The sequence below is a fragment of the Erinaceus europaeus genome, chromosome 15, assembly GCF_950295315.1.
Source record: "Erinaceus europaeus chromosome 15, mEriEur2.1, whole genome shotgun sequence".
NCBI classification, from domain to species: domain Eukaryota; kingdom Metazoa; phylum Chordata; class Mammalia; order Eulipotyphla; family Erinaceidae; genus Erinaceus; species Erinaceus europaeus.
Genome location: NC_080176.1, coordinates 51,178,748 through 51,201,171, shown reverse-complemented (window position 1 = coordinate 51,201,171; position 22,424 = coordinate 51,178,748). Strand labels below are relative to the sequence as shown.

The 22,424-nt window shown below is 42.2% G+C and overlaps 1 protein-coding gene across 18 annotated transcripts in view; it reads right to left on the bottom strand.

Moving 5' to 3' along the window:
• The window catches only part of FHOD3 (formin homology 2 domain containing 3), a 588,579-nt gene that overhangs the window by 160,868 nt on the left and 405,287 nt on the right, over window positions 1-22,424 (bottom strand). For all 18 annotated transcript variants that reach the window (XM_060173747.1, XM_060173744.1, XM_060173740.1 and 15 more), the window contains one exon: window positions 15,278-15,516. In XM_060173747.1, the coding sequence (XP_060029730.1) occupies window positions 15,278-15,516 (239 nt within the window). The remainder of the gene's footprint in view (window positions 1-15,277; window positions 15,517-22,424) is intronic.

Here is a 22,424-nt window from a genome sequence, read left to right as displayed (position 1 = left end):
TGTGGATGTGGACACAAGTCCTGGCTATATATATATATCAACACAAAGCTACTATATTTTTACTTCATAATATGTTGACCCCATTTTACAGTGAAAGTAATTTACCCTTCTGTTTGGAAGATGGTTTTTACAAAGTTTGATATTGGTGAAAACACAATAAATATGAATATATATGGGCCCTATATCAGTGGGGCAAACAATCATATATAAAAATGGTATTTATACACTTTCCTCATATTTGGGAGCTACTCTTTGCTCTAATCCAGCTTTCAAGCCCTATTCTCAACTTTGACATTATCTTTCCAGATAATATTTTTAGTCCACCTGCATGTTATCTGTCAGGCTCAGGCAAAAATTACTAAATTCATGAGCCCCTTGGAACATAACTAAAATAGACTTCTTAGCTTCTTTCCACATGAAGACTCCTAATTTCATCTGCTTTATTTCTGTCTTTGTGTTCCTGTTTATTAAACAATTTGTCCTGCTTATATCTCATGAAATTTCAGCCACCAAGTTGCAGATGATACTATGATGTCATCCTGACCTCCCTGGGCAGATGACATCACTAATGTGTCCTGGCACTTCACCTCTCCAGATCCTTCTCCCACTAGAAAAGAGAACCAGGCTGGAGGTATGTATTGATCACCCAATACCCATGTCTAGCAGAGAAGCAAATAAATCCCTCTCTCCATTGTTACTGGTCATCTGTATCAGGAACAACAAAACAGACCCCTTTGTGGACACCCATAGGACCTTGCCCTCAACTTGGATCAACAACTGTAGAGAATGTTCCATCCTCTAAAGGGAGGATGGACAACATACTCTATGCTACACCTGAGGAAGATGGGTCCTGATATTGAGGCAGCTTGGAATGTTGCTACTCATAACCACAGAATATGAGCTCAGATCTACAGGGATGCAGAGGTCACATAGGCTCCTAAGCTGAATATTGGCCCCAGATCACATCAAATCGATGGGGCTTATAATGAACAATATTTATACACCTTTCCCATATTTGGGAGCTGCTCTCTTCCCAGATTCAGCTTTTTGGTACTTTTTCCAGCCATGACATCATCTCTTTAGACAATAAGTAGGAACTACCTACATATCAGATTTCAGGCTCAGGGGAAAAAAAATACTAGTATAGCCACAGGCCCTTTGGGATATAATTAAAATATGCCTACTAGCTATCTACAAAATGGGGACCCCCCCCCAGCTCTTCATCTGCACCATTCCAGCCTTTAGGTCCATGATTGGTCAACAACTTGTTTGGTTTTATATGTTAACTCTCTTTTCAGCCACCAGGTTCCAGATGCTAGCATGATGCCGACCAGACTTCCCTGGACAGACGACCCCACCAATGTGTCCTGGAGCTCTGATTCCCCAGAGCCCTCTCCCACTAGAGAAAGAGAGAGGCAGGCTGGGATCGGCCTGTCAACGCCCATGTTCAGTGGGGAAGCAATTACAGAAGCCAAACCTTCCACCTTCTACATCCCACAATGACCTTGGGTCGATAATCCCAGAGGGTTAAAGAATAGGAAAGCTACTGAGGAAGGGGGTGGGATAAAGAGTTCTGGTGGTGGGAATTGTGTGGAGTTGTACCCCTCTTATCCTATGGTTTTTTTCAGTGTTTCCTTTTTATAAATAAACAATAATAATAAAAATAAACTGTATGGAATTGTACCCCTGTTATCTTACAGTCTCATTAATCATTATTAAATCACTAATAAAAAATAGAAGAGGGTTGGGGAGATAGTATAGTGATTATATAATAAATTTACAAGCCTGAGGTTCCCAGGTCCCAGGTTCAATCCCTCATACTACCATAAACCAGAGTTGAGCTGAACAGCGCTCTGATAATAGAAACAAATAAACAGACAAATGGATAAAATAAATTTAAAAAAAATTCACTCAAGTTCTGTTTCAATGTAATGATCCCCCCCAACAACCCTATTCCCTCCTGAGACCTCGAGGAGACACATGCTTGCACGCAGCATGCCCCAACTGGCCACATCCTCACATCGGCTCATTTCTTATCAAATTTTAATCTAAGGGTTCAAAAACCAAAACCACACAACTAGAAAAATAAAACCTCAGGAACAAAATTCCTTCTCAGGGGGCAATGGGAGGCAGTAATTGAATATCCCTAAAGTGTGATATAATGGTCTTTGAATTCCTCGCTGGATTACTGCATCTTCAGGAAGCATGCTTTCTCTGGATGCCTGAAAGGCATGGAAGCTGCTGATACCTGCCCCAGTGTGTCCAATGCAGCTTGGGGTTCCACTGGCCATTCACCAAGAGTGGGGACAGGGCTCTGCCTCCCAGGGCTCTCCCCAGGGTAAGCCAGGTCTTACTGGGAAGATAGCACTCACACATTCCTTCTAGTGATCTAAAATATTCTGTGCTGGGTACTCCTGAGCTAAGCACTTTACATATTTCATCCTCTTAATCCTCTCAGGAAGCACTGAGTTAGGTGCTATTACTCTGGCATTCACAAATGAGAAGTTGGAGCAGAGAGAATTCAGGGAGTTTGCCCAGAGTCACACAGTAAATTAGCCAGGTGGTGCAATTCTAGTATCCCAGCTCCTAATCGTGATGCTATGCTGGTATCTTCATAAGTAGAGAAATATGCCTTTTGCCATTGGGAATTAGAAGAAGCTATGGGTGCTTCTTCCTGTCAGGAATTTCCCAGAATATCAGCGATATTTATTTATTTATTTTGCTTCCAGGGTTATTGCTGGGGCTCTGTGCCTGCACTATGAATCTACTGCTCCTGGGGAAATCTTTTTCCCATTGTTGTTATTGCTGCTGCTGTTTTTGAATAGGAAAGAAAGAAATTGAGAGAGGAGGGGAAGACAGAAAGAGAGAGAAAAATAGATACCTGCAGACCTGCTTTACTGCTTGTGAAGCAACCCCCCTGCAGGTGGGGAGCCTGGGGCTAGAACGGGGATCCTTGCACTTGGCACAGTGTTTGCTTAATCCATTGCACTACTGCATGGCCCCCTTAGTAGTGATTCTTAACACCATATACATGTGCAGATCAGCTAACCCCTTTGCCATCCCACCAAGTCTCCACTGCACCCACAGGAGAATGGACACTGCCTTGATATGGGGTGTGATGAGCCAGAATTGGACCATGACCCTAGTCCATGAAAATTCTGATCAGTCTTTAAAACATATTTTCCAACATGAACATGAAGCTCCTGTGTGCACTATCAGCTCACTCAGTTTGTGGTATAAGAATAAACACTAGGCTAGTCTCTCTTTGAGCCTGTCACTTCAATTTCCTGAGCCTATTATTTCATCAGGATCACCCTTGCCTAGTATAGCCTCTCTCCCTCTCCCTCTCCTTTCCCCCCCCCTCACTCTCCCCCCTCTTGGCCAGGCTAAATCTGGCCTCTTCCACTTACATTTTCAAGGTTTTATTTCCCTATTTGTCCAAACTTCACATTGAAGAGTCTATCAGAAATCCTGCACATACTCTTATTGAGAAAAGACTCTTTCCATCACTGAACCCAATCCATGCAGCTCCACTCAGCTTAATGAGCTCCACTCAGCTCCATTCCCAGTGCTGCATCTGTAATAACAGGGTAGAGAGAGAATATCTCACTTTCCAGAAGGATCTCCAGCATCCACACCTCCAGAAACTGCTAAGGAGAATTAAGATCACCCAAGAACAGTCTGTAAACATTTTGGATCCAGATGGGAAAGTATGTATTTTAGGAAATGTGGCTTCTCACAGGTCAAGGGAAAGCAAGTCTGACACTGAAAGGAGAAAATTCCCCAATGTGACTGAACTAGAAACAAGAGCCTTCATTCTTCTTTGAAGTGTGTTCTCTCCCACTCCTGAAGTCAATGGCTTGTCTCTTCCTGAAACATCACACCAAGGAAGATCACCCCAGCCTGAGTAATAGTCACACTTGACGATAACCGATTTCATAGCTCATTGACCAGAGAAGCAAGGGAGCTGTTCAGACTCAGCATTTCACAAGAAGACAATTCTATACATTATCTATGTGCCTCTCTGCGTACTTGCTTTGCTTTCCCAGGGCTATGGCATATAAGATTCAACTCTCAGTTCCTCCAGAACTAAACAGTGCTCACTGAATTCACTACTGGAGCTCTATTTATGAATCACAGACACCTCAACCTTAAAATGCCCAAGGATCCCAGACAACAACTTGGGTTGTTTGGAATATAACTAAAATAGGCCTACCAGCTATCTTCAAAACAATGGAGACCCCAAATCTTCATCTGCAATATTCCAGCCTTTAGGTTTATGATTAGTCAACAATTTGTCTGGCTTTATATGTTAACTCTTTTTTCAGCCACGTGGTTCCAGATGCTAGCATGATGCCAACCAGAATTCCCTGGACAGACAACCCCACCAATGTGTCCTGGAGCTCCACTTACCCAGAGCCCTGCCCCACTAGGGAAAGAGAAAGACAGGCTGGGAGTATGGATCGACCTGTCAACACCCATGTTCAGAGGGGAAGCAATTACAGAATCCAGACATTCCTCCTTCTGCACCCCATAATGACCCTGGATACATACTCCCAGAGGATTAAAGAACAGGGAAGCTATCAGGGGAGGGAATGGGATATATAGTTCTGGTGGTGGGAATTGTGTGGAGTTGTGCCCCTCTTATCCTATGGTTTTGTCAGTGTTTCCTTTTTGTAAATAAAAATTAAAAAAATAATAAATCACTTATAAAATTTAAAAAAGAGGAAAGAAAAAAAGTTCAAGGAGAGTGAGGATAGATAGCATAATAGTTATGAAAGAAATTCTCAGATAAGAGTTTAATAACCAAAATATATAAAGAGCTTACCAAACTCAGCAACAAGAAAACAAATAACCCCATCCAAAAATGGGGAGAGGACATGAACAGAATATTCACCAGAGAAGAGATCCAAAAGGCTGAGAAACACATGAAAAAATGTTCCAAGTCTTTGACTGTCAGAGAAATGCAAATAAATACTAAAATATGATGCCACTTCACTCCTGTGAGAATGTCATACAACAGAAAAGGTAACAGCAACAAATGCTGGAGAGGTTGTGGGGTCTAAGGAACCCCCCTGCACTGCAGATGGGAATGTAAATTGGTCTAACTCCTGTGGAGAACAGTCTGGAGAACTCTCAGAAGGCTAGAAATGGACCTACCCTATGATCCTGCAACTCCTCTCCTGAGGATATATCCTAAGGAAACCAGATTCAAAGGAGGTCTCGAAACTTTACATCAGGCTCAACCTGACGCTGTTGACTGGCTACGGAAGAAGGGCAAACGCTAGAAGAAGAAGAAGAAGGAAACCAACAGCCATCCAAAAAGATTTGTGTATACCTATGTTCTTAGCAGCACAATTTGTAATAGCCAAAACCTGGAAGTAACCCAGGTGTCCAACAACAGATGAGTGGCTGAGTAAGTTGTGGTCTATATACACAATAGAATACTACTTAGCTATTAAAACTGGTGACTTCACCATCTTGGATGGAGCTTGAAGCGATCATGTTAAGTGAAATAAGTCAGAAATAGAAGGATGAATATGTGATTATCTCACCCTCAGGCATAAGTTGAAAAGCAAGATCAGAAGAGAAAACAGAAGTAGAACCTGAAATGGAATTGGTGCATCACACCAAAGTAAAAGACTCTGGTAAAAGACTCTGGGGTGGGTGGGTGGGGAAAATACAGGTGGGGTTGTATTGTTATATGGGAAACTGGGGAATGTTATGCATGTACAAACTATTGTACTTACTGTTGAATGTAAAACATTAATTACCCAATAAAAAATATAAAAAATAAAAAAGACTGAACTGTGTACCACTCAGGCATGAGTCCCTAGTCATCTCTCTCTCCCACCCGCGAAGCTAGCCTGACAATAAGGGGGCCCAGAGTATTAAATAGAAGAAGGAGGCTCTCTTCAAAATGGTTCTTGGAAAACTGGGTTGAAACATGCAGAAGAATGAAATTGAACCACTTTATCTTGCCAGAAACAAAAATCAACTCCAAATGGATCAAAGACCTGGATGTTAGACCAGAAACAATCAAATACTTAGAGGAAAACATTGGTAAAACACTTTCCCACCTACACCTCAAGGATATCTTTGATGAAATAAACCCAATTGCAAGGAAGACTAAAGCAAAGACAAACCAATGGGACTACATCAAATTGAAAAGCTTCTGCACAGCCAAAGAAACTATTAAACAAACAAAGAGACCCCTCACAGAATGAGGGGGAGAGTACAGATCTAAAAAGGATGACAGACGACCTAGTGGGGGTTGTACTGTTATATGGAAAATCGAGAAATGTTATGCATGTACAAATTATTGTATTTACTGTTGAATGTAAAACATTAATCCCCCAATAAAGAAATTTTTAAAAAAAGAAAGAAATTTTTATGCCTTAGGCTTTAAAGTCCCAGCTTTAATCTCCAGCACCACCATAAACCAGAACTGAGCAGTATTCTGGTCTAAAAAAAAAGTAACAATAATACCCAAGACAACTGAAAATCAGATAACCACAGCTCCTGAACCTAGCTTACTACTGCCTGCCTGAACATCACCCCAGACTTCATCTTCCTTGTCTTACTCTTTGATTCCTATTTCAAGTACATGAGCTTATAAAATAAAAATAAAATAAAATTAAATTTTAAAAAGTAGTCCCAATGCAAAACACTCTCAAAGACTTTGTGAAAAGTGGTGGTTGGGGGAGGGGTGCAGTGTGGAAGTATAGCCCTGTAATTTTATAATCTCATGGATCATTATTAAATTACTAGTGAAATTAAAAAGAAAGAAGACTCAGTTGTTGTCCCACCAATGATGTCTTTTTCCCTGCCTGCCATCTCCCCTGACGCTGCCTCACTGGACCCTCTCCCCCTCTCTCTGGAATACACCAATATCCCTCCCTGGACTCCTGTTGACATTTGTCCCTCTGTAACACACTCCCCTACCCCCAGTTCTCCCAAGAGCAACCATCCTGAAAACAACGCTAACCTTACCTCTTTACTTAAAATTCATCAATGACTCTGTTTGGTTTCAAGAATATCACTTTGCAGGAGCCAGGTGGTGGTGCATCCAGTTAAGTTCACATAGCACTAAGCACAAGGACCCATGCAAGGTTCTGGGTTCGAGCCCCTGGCTCCCCAAGTGCAGGGGGGACACTTCACAAGCAGTGAAGCAGATCTACAGGTATCTATCTTTCTCTGTCTCTATCTCCACGTCCTCTCTCAATATCTCTCTGTCCTACCCTGGGGGAAAAATGGTCACCAGGAGCAGTGGATCCATAGTACTGGCACCAAGCCCCAGGAATAACCTTGGGAACAAACAAACAAACAAAAAGAATAGCATTTTGCCAGTTTCTTTAGACCTCAGGAAGATTTCCAAATTCATTGCAACAAAGTACCAACTTCTAAGAAATCTGCAACCTGCTGGCAGTGACTCTGAGGAACCAGAAAACAGAATCTGTGTAGACTGGCTTCTTCTGGTGCCTTTCTCACTGCAGGCCTGCCCACATTCATGCCCACTCCCCACTCACTCCAAGTCCTCTGCCCTCTGGACCACCCTTTTGTACTCAATACTCTGGACACCTGAGAATAACTTCTTCAGTATCACTGGCAGTGTTCCAGTCATACCTAGCTCAGGAGATCACATCCCTAGTCAGTGAATTACATTTATAGGGAATCATCTACCATCAGATAAATCTAACCAAGTAGCTACTTGCCACTCGTGGTACCAGCGACTGTTAATCTGGCTGTTATGAAATCCTCTAGCATGTTTATGCCAGTGCACAGAAACTTCTCATCCATATTTGTTTAACAATTACCTTATTTAATAGAGCAGCATCTGGGGATGCTCCAGGGCATGAAACAACTACAATAAAAACAATACTGAACTAAGCACACATTTCCTGTCTCTCTTAACTCTCCTCCTTCCATATTACAGAGCTAACATTAGCCAAAGTTTACAGTGCAGGAGACTGAAGCAAAGCCTGAGGAGGAAGCACCATCTGTGGCTCCAAAGGCCATGGCTATACTGTTAAGGACAACTGTTATTCCTTTACTGCCCTTACCCAAACCTTTTACCAGTAGGCAGGACAGAGCAGGTAACCCAAGATGCAGATTTTATAGGTTAGCGTCAATGGCAGAATACCTATCATAGACTCATAACAGAATTTTTCCTTAGAATTCAACTTCTCATCACCGATTCTGAGAGAAAGAGCTAGATCTTTGCTGCTATTTCTGCTCAGAACCTGCAGATAATTAGCCAATGACTTCTACATCCCCCTGGCAATGAAGTCCTGTACATAAAGCATAAGATAGACCAGCAGCATACTGCACTGAAATTCCGCATCCAAACATCTCCTTCCTGTCAAAATATGGAATGGTGAATTCACCCACCTGCATGGTTCCAGAATTAGGCTCCTGTTGCATTTGTCCACTGGTTCCTGTGGGTGAGTGGTGAAGTGCCAATACAATACCTTTCTTTTTTTTAACTACTGCAGCAAAATAGAAAACATCCTCTCCAACTGCTTCCCTCAGCCCCATCTGGTGGTTCAGTCCCAAGTCCTGGAGCACCAGTTTTTATCACCCATTGAACCACTAATTAGTGACCATCAACTGTGAGCCCACAAAAGTGAGGGAAGCTTAGCTTCTTCTTCTAGCGTTTGCCCTTCTTCCGTAGCCAGTCAACAGCATCAGGTTGAGCCTGATGTCTGCTTGTTGCTGGCTTTGAAAGTGACTGGGATCCATGTGGATTCAGTCGGCTAGGAAGGATCGTCAGTTTCCCCAATAAATGGGTACTCATGGGATGCACCACGAGAAGGTCGATCCTAATCTACAGTGAACTGTGGCTTCCACTTAACCCTGGATTTCTGTTCTCTATACCTCCCATGCCCATCACCAATATTACTAAGTGGGAATTGCTCTAAAATTTTTTTTTCAGAACTCCTTTTCAGGCACTGTTTTTAGTGCTAATCTAGGAGAAAATCAAGCCAGTTGTTTCAGGATCAAAGTTAAACAGTGAGTATAAGCAAAGCAGCTCATCAGGACTGCCAAATTTTGGTAAATATTTGCTCTGAATGATTTGTTTGCTTTCTGAACAAATCTAATTCAGTAACAGTCTGTTACTACTGAATACATCCTACAGATTCAGAAACTAGCTCTAGGGATATTTGGGTTTGAGTGCAGACCCTGGACTCAAGACACTTTCCATCTGTGAGACCAAGGCAAAATTTTTTTAAAGATTTTTTTTTTAAAAAAAGTTATTTATTGGGGTCCGGCGGTAGGACATAAGCTTCATCAGCATGTCCTGTAACCTTACCTCCCCATAACCCTACCCAACTAGGGAAAGACAGAAACAGGCTGTGGGTATGGATCAACCTGCCAATGTCCATGTCCAGTGGAGAAGCAATTACAGAAGCCAGGCCTCCCACCTTCTGTTCCCCATAAAGAATTTTGGTCTATATTCCCAGAGGCATAAAGTATAGGGAAGTTTCCAGTGGAGGGGATGGATATGAAACTCTGGTGGTATAAACTGCATGGAATTGTACCCCTCTTATCTTATAATCTTGTTAATCATTATTAAATAACCAATATTTTTTTTGAAAAATGCCCTTTGATCTAGAGTTCTTTTCCTAAGATTGCCCCTAAAAACATGCTAATGTATTTGCATAAGCACGTGCGCATGCGTGTGTGTGTGTGTGTGTGTGTGTGTGTCTGGAATCAAGTCACAGCAAAATGAATGAAGGCATTATAGCACTATGAGAGCATGCTGTAATGTAACTTGAAGCACTGATATTGTCAATGTACTGACACGAAAAATCTAGAAGTAGTCATAATCAGAGATGATAATGTGCATATACTAATTGCTAAGTGCTCTATATGTTTATTTCTATGAAGTCATAGAAACAAGGGTAGTTTAGTAACATGGCAAATGGCTGGGAGTCACACCTCCTGAACTCTCAAGCCAGCTCTGCTGTGTCTCAACTAAGGGACTCTGGACAAGGATACGCCTGTGTACATGCACCTTCTAAACTGGTCCTTGAGCCTATTACTTGACTATTGTGTTAGCTTGTGTCACATTCCACATGCCAAGTGTTTACAGTGGGATGAGTATGAAGCCAAAATGGCTATGATGGGAATTTTGTTTACTAAGAAACATATGAGACCTTGCTGTGAAGGCTGTAGTTCCTGAAGAGGGTTCAGTATATGCCCTCAGAAGTTGAAGCATAAAATTATAAGAAATAGAGTTGAAACAAAAACCAAAAGAACTCTGAATTGTGGCTTATGTAGGGATCTAAAATATTGTGAATTATTTTCTGTAAGAAGAAGCTACAGTAAATTTTGATCCATGACCATGAGCACTTAAGGCTAGTCTACAGACTTCTATGTATTTCTAGAAATGTTACCCTCTCCCTTTCCAATTACTGAAATGCTTACTACCCTGGCATTATCCCAAGACATCAGTTATAATCATATGAAGGGCAATTATAATTATGACCTATCATCTGCCTCCACTAATGGCAGTGTTTCTCAGATCCAGCATCAGTGGCACCTTGGAATAGTTACTTCTTTGTTGTATGGGTCTGTCCCTTGCATTATAGAATGTTGAGCAGCATCCTTGGGCTTTACTTTCCAGATCCCAGTAGCACTACCTACCCAAACTACAGCAACAGAAAGATGTGTCCAGACACTGCCAGATGTCCCCAGGGGGACAGAATCACTTTTGGTTGAGAAGCCTCCTGTACTACTGATCACTGAGACTGATACTAGCCTGCCTCCATCCCCCAAGCAGTCAGGACTTAACTGCCAGTCCTCCTTCTCCCCATTGGTTTTGCTTATCCCTTTGATGCATGCCATGCTCTGTACAGTCCCTTTAATTTTTTTAAAACATTTTTGAAAACTTTTTAATATCATTATCTACTTGATAGTGATAGGCAGATACTAAGAGGGAAGAGGAAGATAGCAAAAGAGACAGAGAGACACTTGCAGTCTGACTTCACCACTCGTGAAGCTTTCCTCCTGCAGGTGGGAACCAGGGGCTTGAACCTGGGTCCTTGCACATTGTAGCATGTCAGCCAGGCGCTCCACAACCCAGCCCCTTTAATCTCCCACTGTGCCCTGGGAGCTCACGGACAGTCCTCACAAAAAGTCCCCTATGTCTTTATCTCTTCATGTAGCATTCCTTGCTCTAACCTTGCACTTTTAGGATGCTGTTCCCTACAAACCTTTCACATGGCATGAATGGTTCTTCACTCTTACCTTTCATTACTTTTTGCAACCTCCAAATCATTCCCCCAAAACTTTCCATAAGAATCTCATCCCCTTAGAACAGGATCTATAATGCAAACCTGGTCCATTGCCCGTTTTGTAGACTCTAGCAGCTAAGAGTGGTTTTACATTTTAATGACTACAAAAACATCAAAAGATAATTCATGGCATGTAAAATTCAAATCTCAGTGTCCTTAAATAAGATTCATGGGGATGCAGCCATGTTAACTGTGGCTACTTTTCTGCTACAAAGGCAGAATTTAGTCAAGTAAATCCAACAGAGACTTCCAGGCTGTCAGAGCTGCCCTTGACAAAGAACGTTTCCAACCCTTGGCTTTGAGGCACATGGCAGTAGTTTATGACATTCATTATATCCCTGGTCACTGTTACTCTTCCATAGTCATTAAAATATGCACATGACTGAAAGCTGGGTGGCCTGTATGCTAACATCAGTGACAGTGCATTTCAAAATGACCTCTGTGGGTTGGATGTTGTTTGGAAATCAGCAAGGTGAAACCTAACGTTCATCTATTAAATCCTATGCAGGTCAGCAGGTATCTCTCACTCTCTATATTCTCATCCCCTCTCAATTTCTCTCTGTCCTATCCAAACAAACAAGCAAACAAATAAAAATGACCACAGGAGCAGTGGATTCGTAGTATAGGCACTGAGCCCCAGTGATATCACTGGAGGCAAAACAAAGAAACAAACAAAAAACAACCTAGAGAAATTGTATCTACATGGTGGAATGCTAAGAAATATTAAAACTATGGCATCACAGAGCAAATTTGGGCCATAAGACCTTCCTCACAAGCAGAGACTGTCAAGGACAGAAGGAAGTGCATCAGAGGGGAAGTCTGGAAGAGCACAGAAAGGTCTTTTGCTCTGGGCCAGACAATCTTGAAGACACTTTAGTTCAGTGATGATACACTACCACTCTTTTGCCCATTAGCTGCTAAAAATAGCTTTCTCAATTAATAAAAAAAGAAAAAAATGAATGAAAGCATTTTCCTTTTAATTAAAACTAAAATTTAAGCACGAAAATGCAGCTCATGATGACACACACACAGAGTCACAAGAAACTCCTAGGTGCTAGGTAGCCAATGAACTCATACTTCTTTGGTAACGATGATTGTAGACTCACATGTTCTAAGAAGCCAAAGAAACCCCTGTGAGTTTAGGGTCTCGTGCATCCTTAGATCTAGTTGTCTTAGATCTCTAGAGTTAGACTTTGTGATTTTCTATTTTTTAGAGCAATGAATTCTCATATTTACCGTGATAACAAAATACCAACATAGTATATATGTAAAATTTCCCCTCTACTTAGTCAGAAGTGCAAATCTTGCTCAATAATTATGTTTTAGGAATGGTTGGTTGGGAAGTTGTTTTCTAAGATCTGGACATGAAGAGGCCAGGGCCAAAGGCTTGGACACATTACAGTGTGCAAGGAACTATGTTCAACCCCCTGATCCTCACCTTCAGGGAGAAAGCTTCATGAGTGGTGAAGCAGGGCTGCTGGTGTTGCTCTTCTCTCTCAATGGCCCCACCCCACTCAATTTCTGTCTCTATCAAGTAATAAATAAATAAATAAAAATTTTAAAATAAAATAAAATGATGCCAGTGATACTTGTTCTGACTGGATCCAACCAAGGAAACTTCTGAGGATTAAATTAAAATGATGTTAAAGGACTATGCTAGTATAAAATACTATTCTTATTTTAGAAGAACATATTTTAATTTATTTTAGATTTACTTATTGCATAGGTACAAAGGATAATTGAGAGGGAAGGGGGAGGCAGAGAGGGAGAGAAGACAAAAGACACTTGCTGCCCTACTTCCTTCTCATGAAGCTTCCCCCCTGCAGATGGGGACCAGGTGCTTGAACACAGGTCCTTGTGCATTGTAAGATGTATGTTCTATTGGGTATGCCAGCACCCAGCTCCCATAAATCTGTCTCCAACCTTGAATATATCTTTTGACATTTTTTTAAATTTTATTTTTTTCCCTTTTGTTGCCTTTGTTATCTTTTTTATTGTTGTTGTTATTGATGTTGTCGTTAGATAGGACAGAGAGAAATGGAGAGAGGAGGGGAAGACAGAGAGGGGGAGAGAAAGATAGACACCTGAAGACCTGTTTCACCACCTGTGAAGTGACTCCTCTGCAGGTTGGGAGCTGGGGGCTTGAACCAGAATCCTTACGCTGGTCCTTGGGCTTTGTGCCACATGCGCTTAACCCGCTGCGCTACCGCCCGACTCCCAAATATATCTTTTTTTAAAACATTTATTTTTTTTATAAAATCTTTTTTTAAGTTTTTATTTTTAATATTTTTTCATTTAGTACTGGATAGAGACAGAGAGAAATTGAGAGAGGTGGGGAAGATAGAGAGGGAAAGAGACAGAGAGACACCTGCAGCCCTGCTTTACCATTTGTAAAGCTTTCCCCCTACAGGTGGGGATGAGGGGCTTAAACCCAGGTCCTTGCAGACTGTAATGTGTGCGCTTAACCAGGTTTGCCACCACCTGGCCCTCCAAAAGATTTTTATGAAAAAATAATGAGAAGGGGGGGAGTGATCATTCTTCAGCTCTAGAATATGCAATGCTAGGTATCATGCAAGTCTGGTGTTCTACAACTGAGTTATCTCCCTGGTCCTCTAATACAGATTTCTCTATTTTTTCATATGTACACAGTCATTCTACTCTCCAAAACCACAGTACTTCTACTTGGTTATTTTAAGGGGTGCAGAAATGCTGGTAGCATGAGCTTATATTGAAAAATAACCTGAGCATTCCCAACCCCCCTCAACAAGCCACCGAATCATATTAAAGTGGTTCTACTTTCAGATTGAAACGAGAACTGTGTCAGCATCACTTGGGTCCCAGTGTTATAAAAGTCGGGCCTAGAACTTCTCAGGTGTGGCAGACACAAGCATGTCGCTGCAAGTTAGCAGTAAGGAAGGCCAAGCTACTCTAGGAGATGAAGAGTGACCTAGGTTAGGCTTACTTCTGTCTCTTTCAAAGTTGACAGGGAAACCAACACAATGAATTACTGGACTTTTAGGTGACATACTGAGTCATAGATGTCAGCTTAACTATGAAAGCCTGGATCTCTTCCCATTTCACTTCTCGCCACCATCCCTCTAGTATTCTTCCTGTGCAAACAATTCTGTTGTCATCTTGGTGACACAGAAGCAAATCTTTCCAACAGGCTTCACAGATAAAGTGACTTCATAATCACCAATCTGTAAAAGATGTTCTCACGTCAGGCTCAGGTAAAAACTAGTAAAGTCATGGGCCCCTTGGAATATACTTAATACAGACCTACTAGCTTTTTCCAAAATCTTCAAGACCCCAAATCTTCATCTGAAATATTACAGCCTCTGAAATATTACAGGTTCATGATTAGTCAACAGCTTGTTCTGCTTAATATCTTAACTCTTCTTTCAGCCACCAGGTTCCTGATGCTACCATGATGCAAACTGGACTTCTCTGGGCAGACAACCCCACCCTACTTCCCGAGAGCCCTACCCCACTAGGGAAAGATAGAAATAGGCTGGAAGTATGGATAAACCTGTCAGTGCCCATGTTCAGCGGGGAAGCAATTACAGAAGCCATACCTTCTACCTTCTGTACCCCATAATGATTCTAGGTCCATACTCCCAGAGGGATAAAGAATAGGAAAGCTATCAAGGGAGGGGATGGGATACATAGTTCTGGTGGTGGGAATTGTGGGGAATTGTGTCCTCTTGTCCTATGGTCTTGTCAGTGTTTCCATTTTATAAATAAATAATAATAATAATAAAACATGATCTGTTCTTACAAGCTTTCCAAGATAGAACAGAGAGAAATTGAGAAGGGAGAGGAAGGTAGAGAGGAAGAAGAAGAGTCACCTGCAGACCTGCTTCACCATCATGAAGCTTTCCCGCTGCAGGCAGGAACAAGTGGCTCAAACCTGGGTTCTTGCTCATGGTTGCATGTATGCTCATCTGGATGTGATACCACCCAGCCCAAATACTTACTTTTCACAGAGATCTCGCACTTGACTGGTCTTGAAGCTGGGAGCTGACTGGGAGCAGGGGCTTGTGGGAGCAGACAGGGGACTCTTGATGTTCTGTACTGAGTGCCTACGGCTCCGCCTGCGGTCTAGGCCCTGGTGCTCGCCCACACCACTGGAGCACACACTGGCCCTTCTTCTGTCCCGACGCCCACTGGGTGGGGGCTCTGCTGTCTCGTCACCATCCTCCAGCCTCAAAGCCAGCTGAAAAAGCAGAAAGGGCCCAGTGCATGGTCAGCCATGACATCATTTCACAGTCTGAATGGACATTTAAGTTTGCTTAAATGGTGAAGCAGTGCTGTGGGTACCTCTTTTTTTCCCCTCTCTCTATTCTTTTTTAAAAATTTTAAATCTTTATTTACTTGATAGAGATAGCCAGAAATCATGAGAAAGAGGGATATAGAAAGGGAGAGGAACAGAATGACACCTTCAGCACTGCTTCCCCATTCATGAAGCTTTCCTCCTGCAGTTGGGAGCTGGGGGCTTGAACCTAGGTCTGTGCACATTATGACATGTACACTCAACCAGGTGTGCCACCACCCAGCCCCTGCTCTCTCCCTCTCTATCTCACCCGCCCCTCTCAATTTCTCTGTATAACTAAAAGAAAAAAAGGGGATGGACACAAAATGGCTGCCAGGAGCAATGGATTCATCATGCAGGCAGCAAGCCTCAATGATTACCCTGATGGAAATAAATTGGGTGGGAGGCACCTGGAGATGCAAGGAAGTGGACAGTGACCACACACAGAGACCTTTCTGAGCAGCTTCATCTTCTTGGGATGGTAGAGCTGCCATTATCAAGGGACTCTCAGTAGCCCCATCTCAGAGCTGGATGTGGAACCCAGCGACACCAGACTGTGCATGTGGGATGTAGAGGAAATATATCTAGAAGCAGACTTGGTCACTAGAATCAGATCTTATGAGTTTCTTCTTAAAGTTGATATTTCATTAGTGCAGAGAAATAATTGCCTCACCCTTTATCACTTGAGTTTCCAGGTAGAAGCCTTAGCCAATTGGCTCCGTACCTGCATGGCATCCTGCCATCTTCTAGTTTAGTTCGCCTCCAGTTTCCAGTTTTTTAGTTGGTGCCCAGATCTGCCATATTTTCACCACATTCTGCCCTGACCTTACTTGTGGACTTTCTCAGCCCACATGACCACCAGCCACCTCCCTCTCTCTCAGCTCCCTCTGCCTGGGAGTTCTGCCCTGATTTGTGCTTACTCATCTCTGGTCTATACTCACCTGTAGCTCAGGATTCTTTAAGAAATTTATCTATATCTGAATCTATTTTAACAGCTAAAGCTATATATGAAGACAAGTGCATGTTTGCCACTGACCAGACCTTTGTGTGCTTGTTGGCTATGCCACCAATGAACCAAAAGTGACCCACAGGTAGGTAGGTAGATGACTTTCCCTCCCTCTAGTTCATCAGATGAGAATAATGATATTTCATTTCAGGGCTGAGTGGTGGAGCACCTGGTTGAACGCACATGTTACAATGCACAAGGACCCAGGTTCAAACCCACAGTCCCCACCTGTAGGGGGTAAAGTTTTGAGAGTGGTGAAGCAGTACTCTGTCTCTCTCCCTCTCTATCACCCCCCTTCCCTCTCGATTTCTGGCTGCCTCTATCCAATAAACAAATAAAGATAATTTTTAACAATTAAAGAAGCTATAAAATGATATTTCATTTTCAGGTTTGTGTTGAGAATAGCCATGCAAAGTTAACTTAGGCAAAGCCCCTAAGGCAAAGCCTTCCCAGTAGCTGGTACTCACTAATGACTATTGCTTCTCCCCACCTCAAGTTCTCAGAGGAAGGGGCCTAGCATGCTAATGAATTCCACCATCACTTAGCACTGTTAGGTTAGACCAGCTTGAAGCCCAGTTGAGCCAAGTCTGGCCAAATCCAGCAGTTTCTCTGACTTGGCAACCAGGGAGTCCAAGGACCCACAGCCCCAATGGTACAGTTCTCCAGCCTGTGTGTGCTCTTGTCACACTTCACAGCTCAGTTCTGACATGTGAGAGGATTCAGAGGAAATATAACAACATTCTCTAGCTCCAGAATGCCTGGACACTACAAAGAGCAGCGGTTGTCTGCATGGAGAGCTCTAGTAGTGATATTCCTCCTTCAAGGTGAGGCTGACTGAGTCAAGGCCAGGCTGGTCCCTTTTAGCCCTAGAGCCCTTTCATGTGCCATTTCATAGGTCTGGGCACACTTCATACTTCCCAGTGCACCTATCCTTCACCAACCCCATCATGAGTTCCTCTAGGTCTATCTCTGTAGTGAGTGATTTCACAAAGTGTACTACTTATGTCCCAGAGAATTTTGCAACAAGCTCCCAGATATATGGAGAAAAGCTAATATTTTGACGATTTTGTCTCCTCATATTTTATTTGTTAGACATAATTTTGGGTGGGTTAATACAAAAAGTGTTATGAGGGGAGTCGGGTGGTAGCCCGGCAGATTAAGCGCATGTGGTGCGAAGCACAAGGTCTGGCCAAAGATCCTGGTTCGATCCCCGGCTCCCCACCTGCAGGGGAGTCGCTTCAAGGTGGTGAAGCAGGTCTGCATGTGTCTATCTTTCTCTCCCCCTCTCTGTCTTCCTCTCCTCTCTCCATTTCTCTCTGTCCTATCTAACAACGATGACATCAATAACAACAACAATAATAACTACAACAACAATAAAAAATGACAAGGGCAACAAAAGGGAAAATAAAGAAGTAAATATATATATATATATTTAGCGTCATGAGTTCAGCAAAAGCTCTGTTGTTATAAAAGCTCACTGGCCAATTCTACTTCTCAGGGATTTCCTGTCCAATGTGAAGACTAAAAGAGAGCCCCTACCCTATGGCTAATCATATTCATCAACTGGGCTCTCACATTTTAAATGACATTTTCTAAGGAAAGTTTGAGAATGGTTGTCCACCTAACCACGGAGATGAAGGACAGTATTTTAAACTACTTCTAGCCAATTCTTTCTCCTCATCTTTATATATAAAACGTTTTGACTGTTTGAACTTCTCCTGACCTTCAGTATTGATTCTGCTTCTCATTAAGCACACATTTGGAAAGATAAGATTAGGGGCTAATGGAGAGTTCAGATATTTCTAATTCCTTGTCTAACCTCAGAGATCAAGGATCAAATAGCATTCTGTTCACAGTTCCTTTCACAGAGGCTCACAGACTGTGCCTGCAGTGAAATCCACTTTAACTGCCTTTTGACAAAGAAGATGAAGACAACCAGGAAATTTAAATGAAAAAAAAAAAAAAAAACCTGGAAAAATCATCAAAGCAACACTCTACAAGGGAACCCAACTGGGATGTTCTTAAGTTCAGACCTGGGGGAGAGGCGGCATGGAATTCCAGTAGATCTACTGTGGCCTTGAACTTGGCTGTCGGGGGCAGTGTAACATGACATTTGGAGATGGCACTCCTTTGTGGGGTTATGAAAAAAAGAAAAAAAAGTCTATGCTCATCAGAGTCCACTGATGACATAAAGATAGATTGCACCTAAAGGCTAGGGCAGCATCTCAGACTTCAGATTCTAGGGCGCACCACAGATTAGAGTCGAGAACAATGAGCGCAAGAAAACACCTGGAGGGGAAGAGGCCTCAGCTTGGGACTTAATTAGAACCCATGGTGTCCAAGATAATTGACTATAGGTGCAGTAGGTACCCTTTGCTGGAACACAAAGTGAAATCAGCCCTGTCCTGAAAGACATCTAATCTCTCCCAAATGATGGAGAGATCCTTTTAATGGTTACTTTGCTGAATGCCTTCTGATTCTTTTAATTAAATGTAGAACACCACTGATAAACTAAAGCCCAGGTGAGAAGCCAGCCTTGTGGTTTCTGTGACCTACTTCACTCCACAGAGCAAGCTGGGGGAAGAGTTTCAAGGGCTGAGACAACTTCCACTTATCTTTGAGGTCACCATATGAACATCCATCCATCCATCCATCCATCCACCCATCATCTACTTACCTACCTAATTATCTTAACATCACATGGGATTTGCTGCTCCAGGATGACTTTTTCAGACAGAAATACATGGACAGAAAGACATCACAGCACTGCACCTTCTGTCAGTACAGTGGGGGCCAGGCTCGCACCTGGTTCATGTGCATGACAAAGCAAGTGCACTATCCAACTGAACTGTCTCATCAGCCCACTCGTTTTTAATTGTTTATTGTAGAAATTACCAAACACACACAAAGTCTGAAGAAAAGTGTATAGACTGTGAAGTTCCCACCACCAATGAGAGTTCACCAACAACCAGCTCCTGACCAGTAATGAGTCATGTCTACCTAACTCCCTGTCCCTGATCTCAGAGTCAATTTTTTTGAAGTAAATCTGAGATCATATTGATCATATCATTTCATCTCTAAATAACTTTAGTACATATTCTCTCCAAAGAAATGGCTCTCTATAAACCATAACCACCATACTACTGTCCCACTTAAAATAATTTCTTAAGAGCACTGAATATACATTCTTCACAGAGGTTAAAAGATATTAACATTTCTTGTGGTTGACACCATGCTATTGTTAACATCCATGACAGGCAGCCATCTTGATAGATGTAACCATTTCCCATATGGCTAGCCCACATTTATTTTTAAATTTATAACTTTATAAATCAATTCCCAGGACACGTGAAGCGGATGTCATTGCTAACACCATGCCAAGAAGGATTTATGTTGATGACAGGTGAAGATGGACTATTGGAGCCCAAGTCTCCCTGCTTCTTTACCCTGGTAGGCCCTTCCTTCCCTGAATCTAAGATTGTATCATTGGTTTGCCTTGGCCAACTGGACATCAACAAACTCTGGGATATGCTCTTTGGAAGTGCTGCTATGAGGTGAAGAAGTATGAGCTCTTCTGCCAAAGTTACATAACCCAGCCAGCAGCCAAATACTCAGCCAGGCGAATAAGACCACAGGAGAACATTCTGCTGCCACCAAGCCATTCACGAACTGCAGCCGCATGAAAATCCCTCAGTGGAACCAGTCCCACATTTCTAACCCACAATATTAGGAGCAGTGACTGCTGTTTTAGGTCACTAGCTTTTACTGTATTTAACATGCAGCAAGAGTTAGCTGTTACACATATTTTATCACCTGACAAAGGGCAGGTAATATTCTCTCATAATCTGTTACAGACTGGTTTTAAGAGATTGACCTATTAATTACTCCTAATAAGAACAGCCATCTTTCCAGGCCCAAAGGGCTTTCAGATGCCTTTCCTATGACTAAGACCCCATTTTAAAATCAAACTTATAATACATACTCAGACAAAATATTTTTGATTTTCATTTGTGTATTTGAAAAAATATAATATGAAGTTATGCATATTCAAATGAATTTAATTAAACATGGAGTAAATCACCTTTCTGAAACAGGATTCAATTACATGAAATTAGGCCTATCCTAAGAAAGTCCAGGACATATGGTCACCAGACATCTTCCACTATTAGAATGAATTCTAGAAGCCCAACCAAGTGCTCTACAATTATTTGAGCTTTTTTTGAGGAAAATATTAGCTTAGCTCATGGGTTTCTTTGCTGCTTTACATATACAAAGTTATCCTCTGGAAGCAAAGGCATTTTATAAAACTGTAGTCACTTTCAGAAGGGAATAGAGACCTTAAAACTGCCTAGTACTAGAGTATTTAGCTGACAGGCTGGCTCTGTGGTGCAATGGATAATGCACTGGACTACTAGTGACAAAAGAGATATTACTTAGGCCACCCTATTTTTTAAAATTATTTTTATTTATTGGATGGATACAGCCAAAAATCAAGAGAAAAGGGGGAGATAAAGAGGGAGAGAGACAGAGAGACAACTGCAGCCCTGCTTCACCACTTGTGAAGCTTCCCCCTGTGGGTGGGGACTAGGGCTTGAACTCAGGTCCTTGCTCACTGTAATGTGTCTGCCCAAACAGGTGTGCCACCACCCAGCCCCCAGCACCTTGCCTTTAAGTTAGTCCCTTCCTGGTTAAAATGTGTGTCTCCTTCAACCAGGCATTTAGCAAACAATACCATAAGACCTGCAATATTAATAAGCTTTTGTTTAATTACTTAACTGGACTTTATTCTGGGCATGTGCTCTTCTGGGCTGAGAGATTAATAGAAATGAGATAAATGATAAAGAGTAGCTCAAGGAGAGACAGACAGGAAAATTCATCCTGAGAACTGTTGGATCTGAACTATAGATACAGCTAAGTGCTCTGTCCTAAATTATGAAGAAACTACTGGGGACAAAGAGCAGAACTCCTTTTACTTGCCAAGAAGGCTTGGGGGTAGGGGGAGCTGTCAAGTGACTGAAGTGATTCCACAGGAGGAAGAGTTTGCCAACTTCACTATGGGGAGGAAACACAGTCCAGGTAAAGAAGAGAATGAATAAAGGAAATTTTCCCCCAAAGACATGCCTGCCATGTTCAAGACATGAGAAAAGTTGAGTGTGGTTGAGATTTCACAGACTTGGTGAGAGACAGTCATGCAAGTGTGAAGACCACACACTGCAGCTCCTTACACCACCTCAGGGAGTTTCCGTATCGTCATGCTGACCATGAAGAAGTTTTCGCTTACTAGTCCTTTCATACACTGGTTCAATCAATAGCTTGTTTTCTTCAGTAGAGGAATGGGATAATCAGGGCTGACTTAAGGGAATCACCATGGTTTCTTGGTTGCAGGAAGTTAGGGAGGGGAAGGAGGAAAGGGGACCTCTAGGAACACAGAACACAGATGAAGTCGATCTCTCCAGTTTGACTTGTGACTTTCTCAAGCTCTGTCCTTTCAGCCACATGAACCATCTCCCTTTCTTTCTTTCTTTTTTTCTTTCTTTCTTTCTTTTTTCTTTCTTTCTTTCTTTCTTTCTTTCTTTCTTTCTTTCTTTCTTTCTTTCTTTCCCTTCCTTCCTTCCTTTCTTTCTTCTTATTAAGGGGGTTAATTCTTTTCAGTTCAATCATTGACATAAACATATAATTTTATGAGGTAATTGCCCCTCACAAAGTTTTCTTCCTCTTCTTCCTACCCAGCTCCCCAAAGTCCTTTGCTTTAGTGCAATACACCATACGCAGTCCATATTTCACTTTGTGCTCTCCATCCCCATCT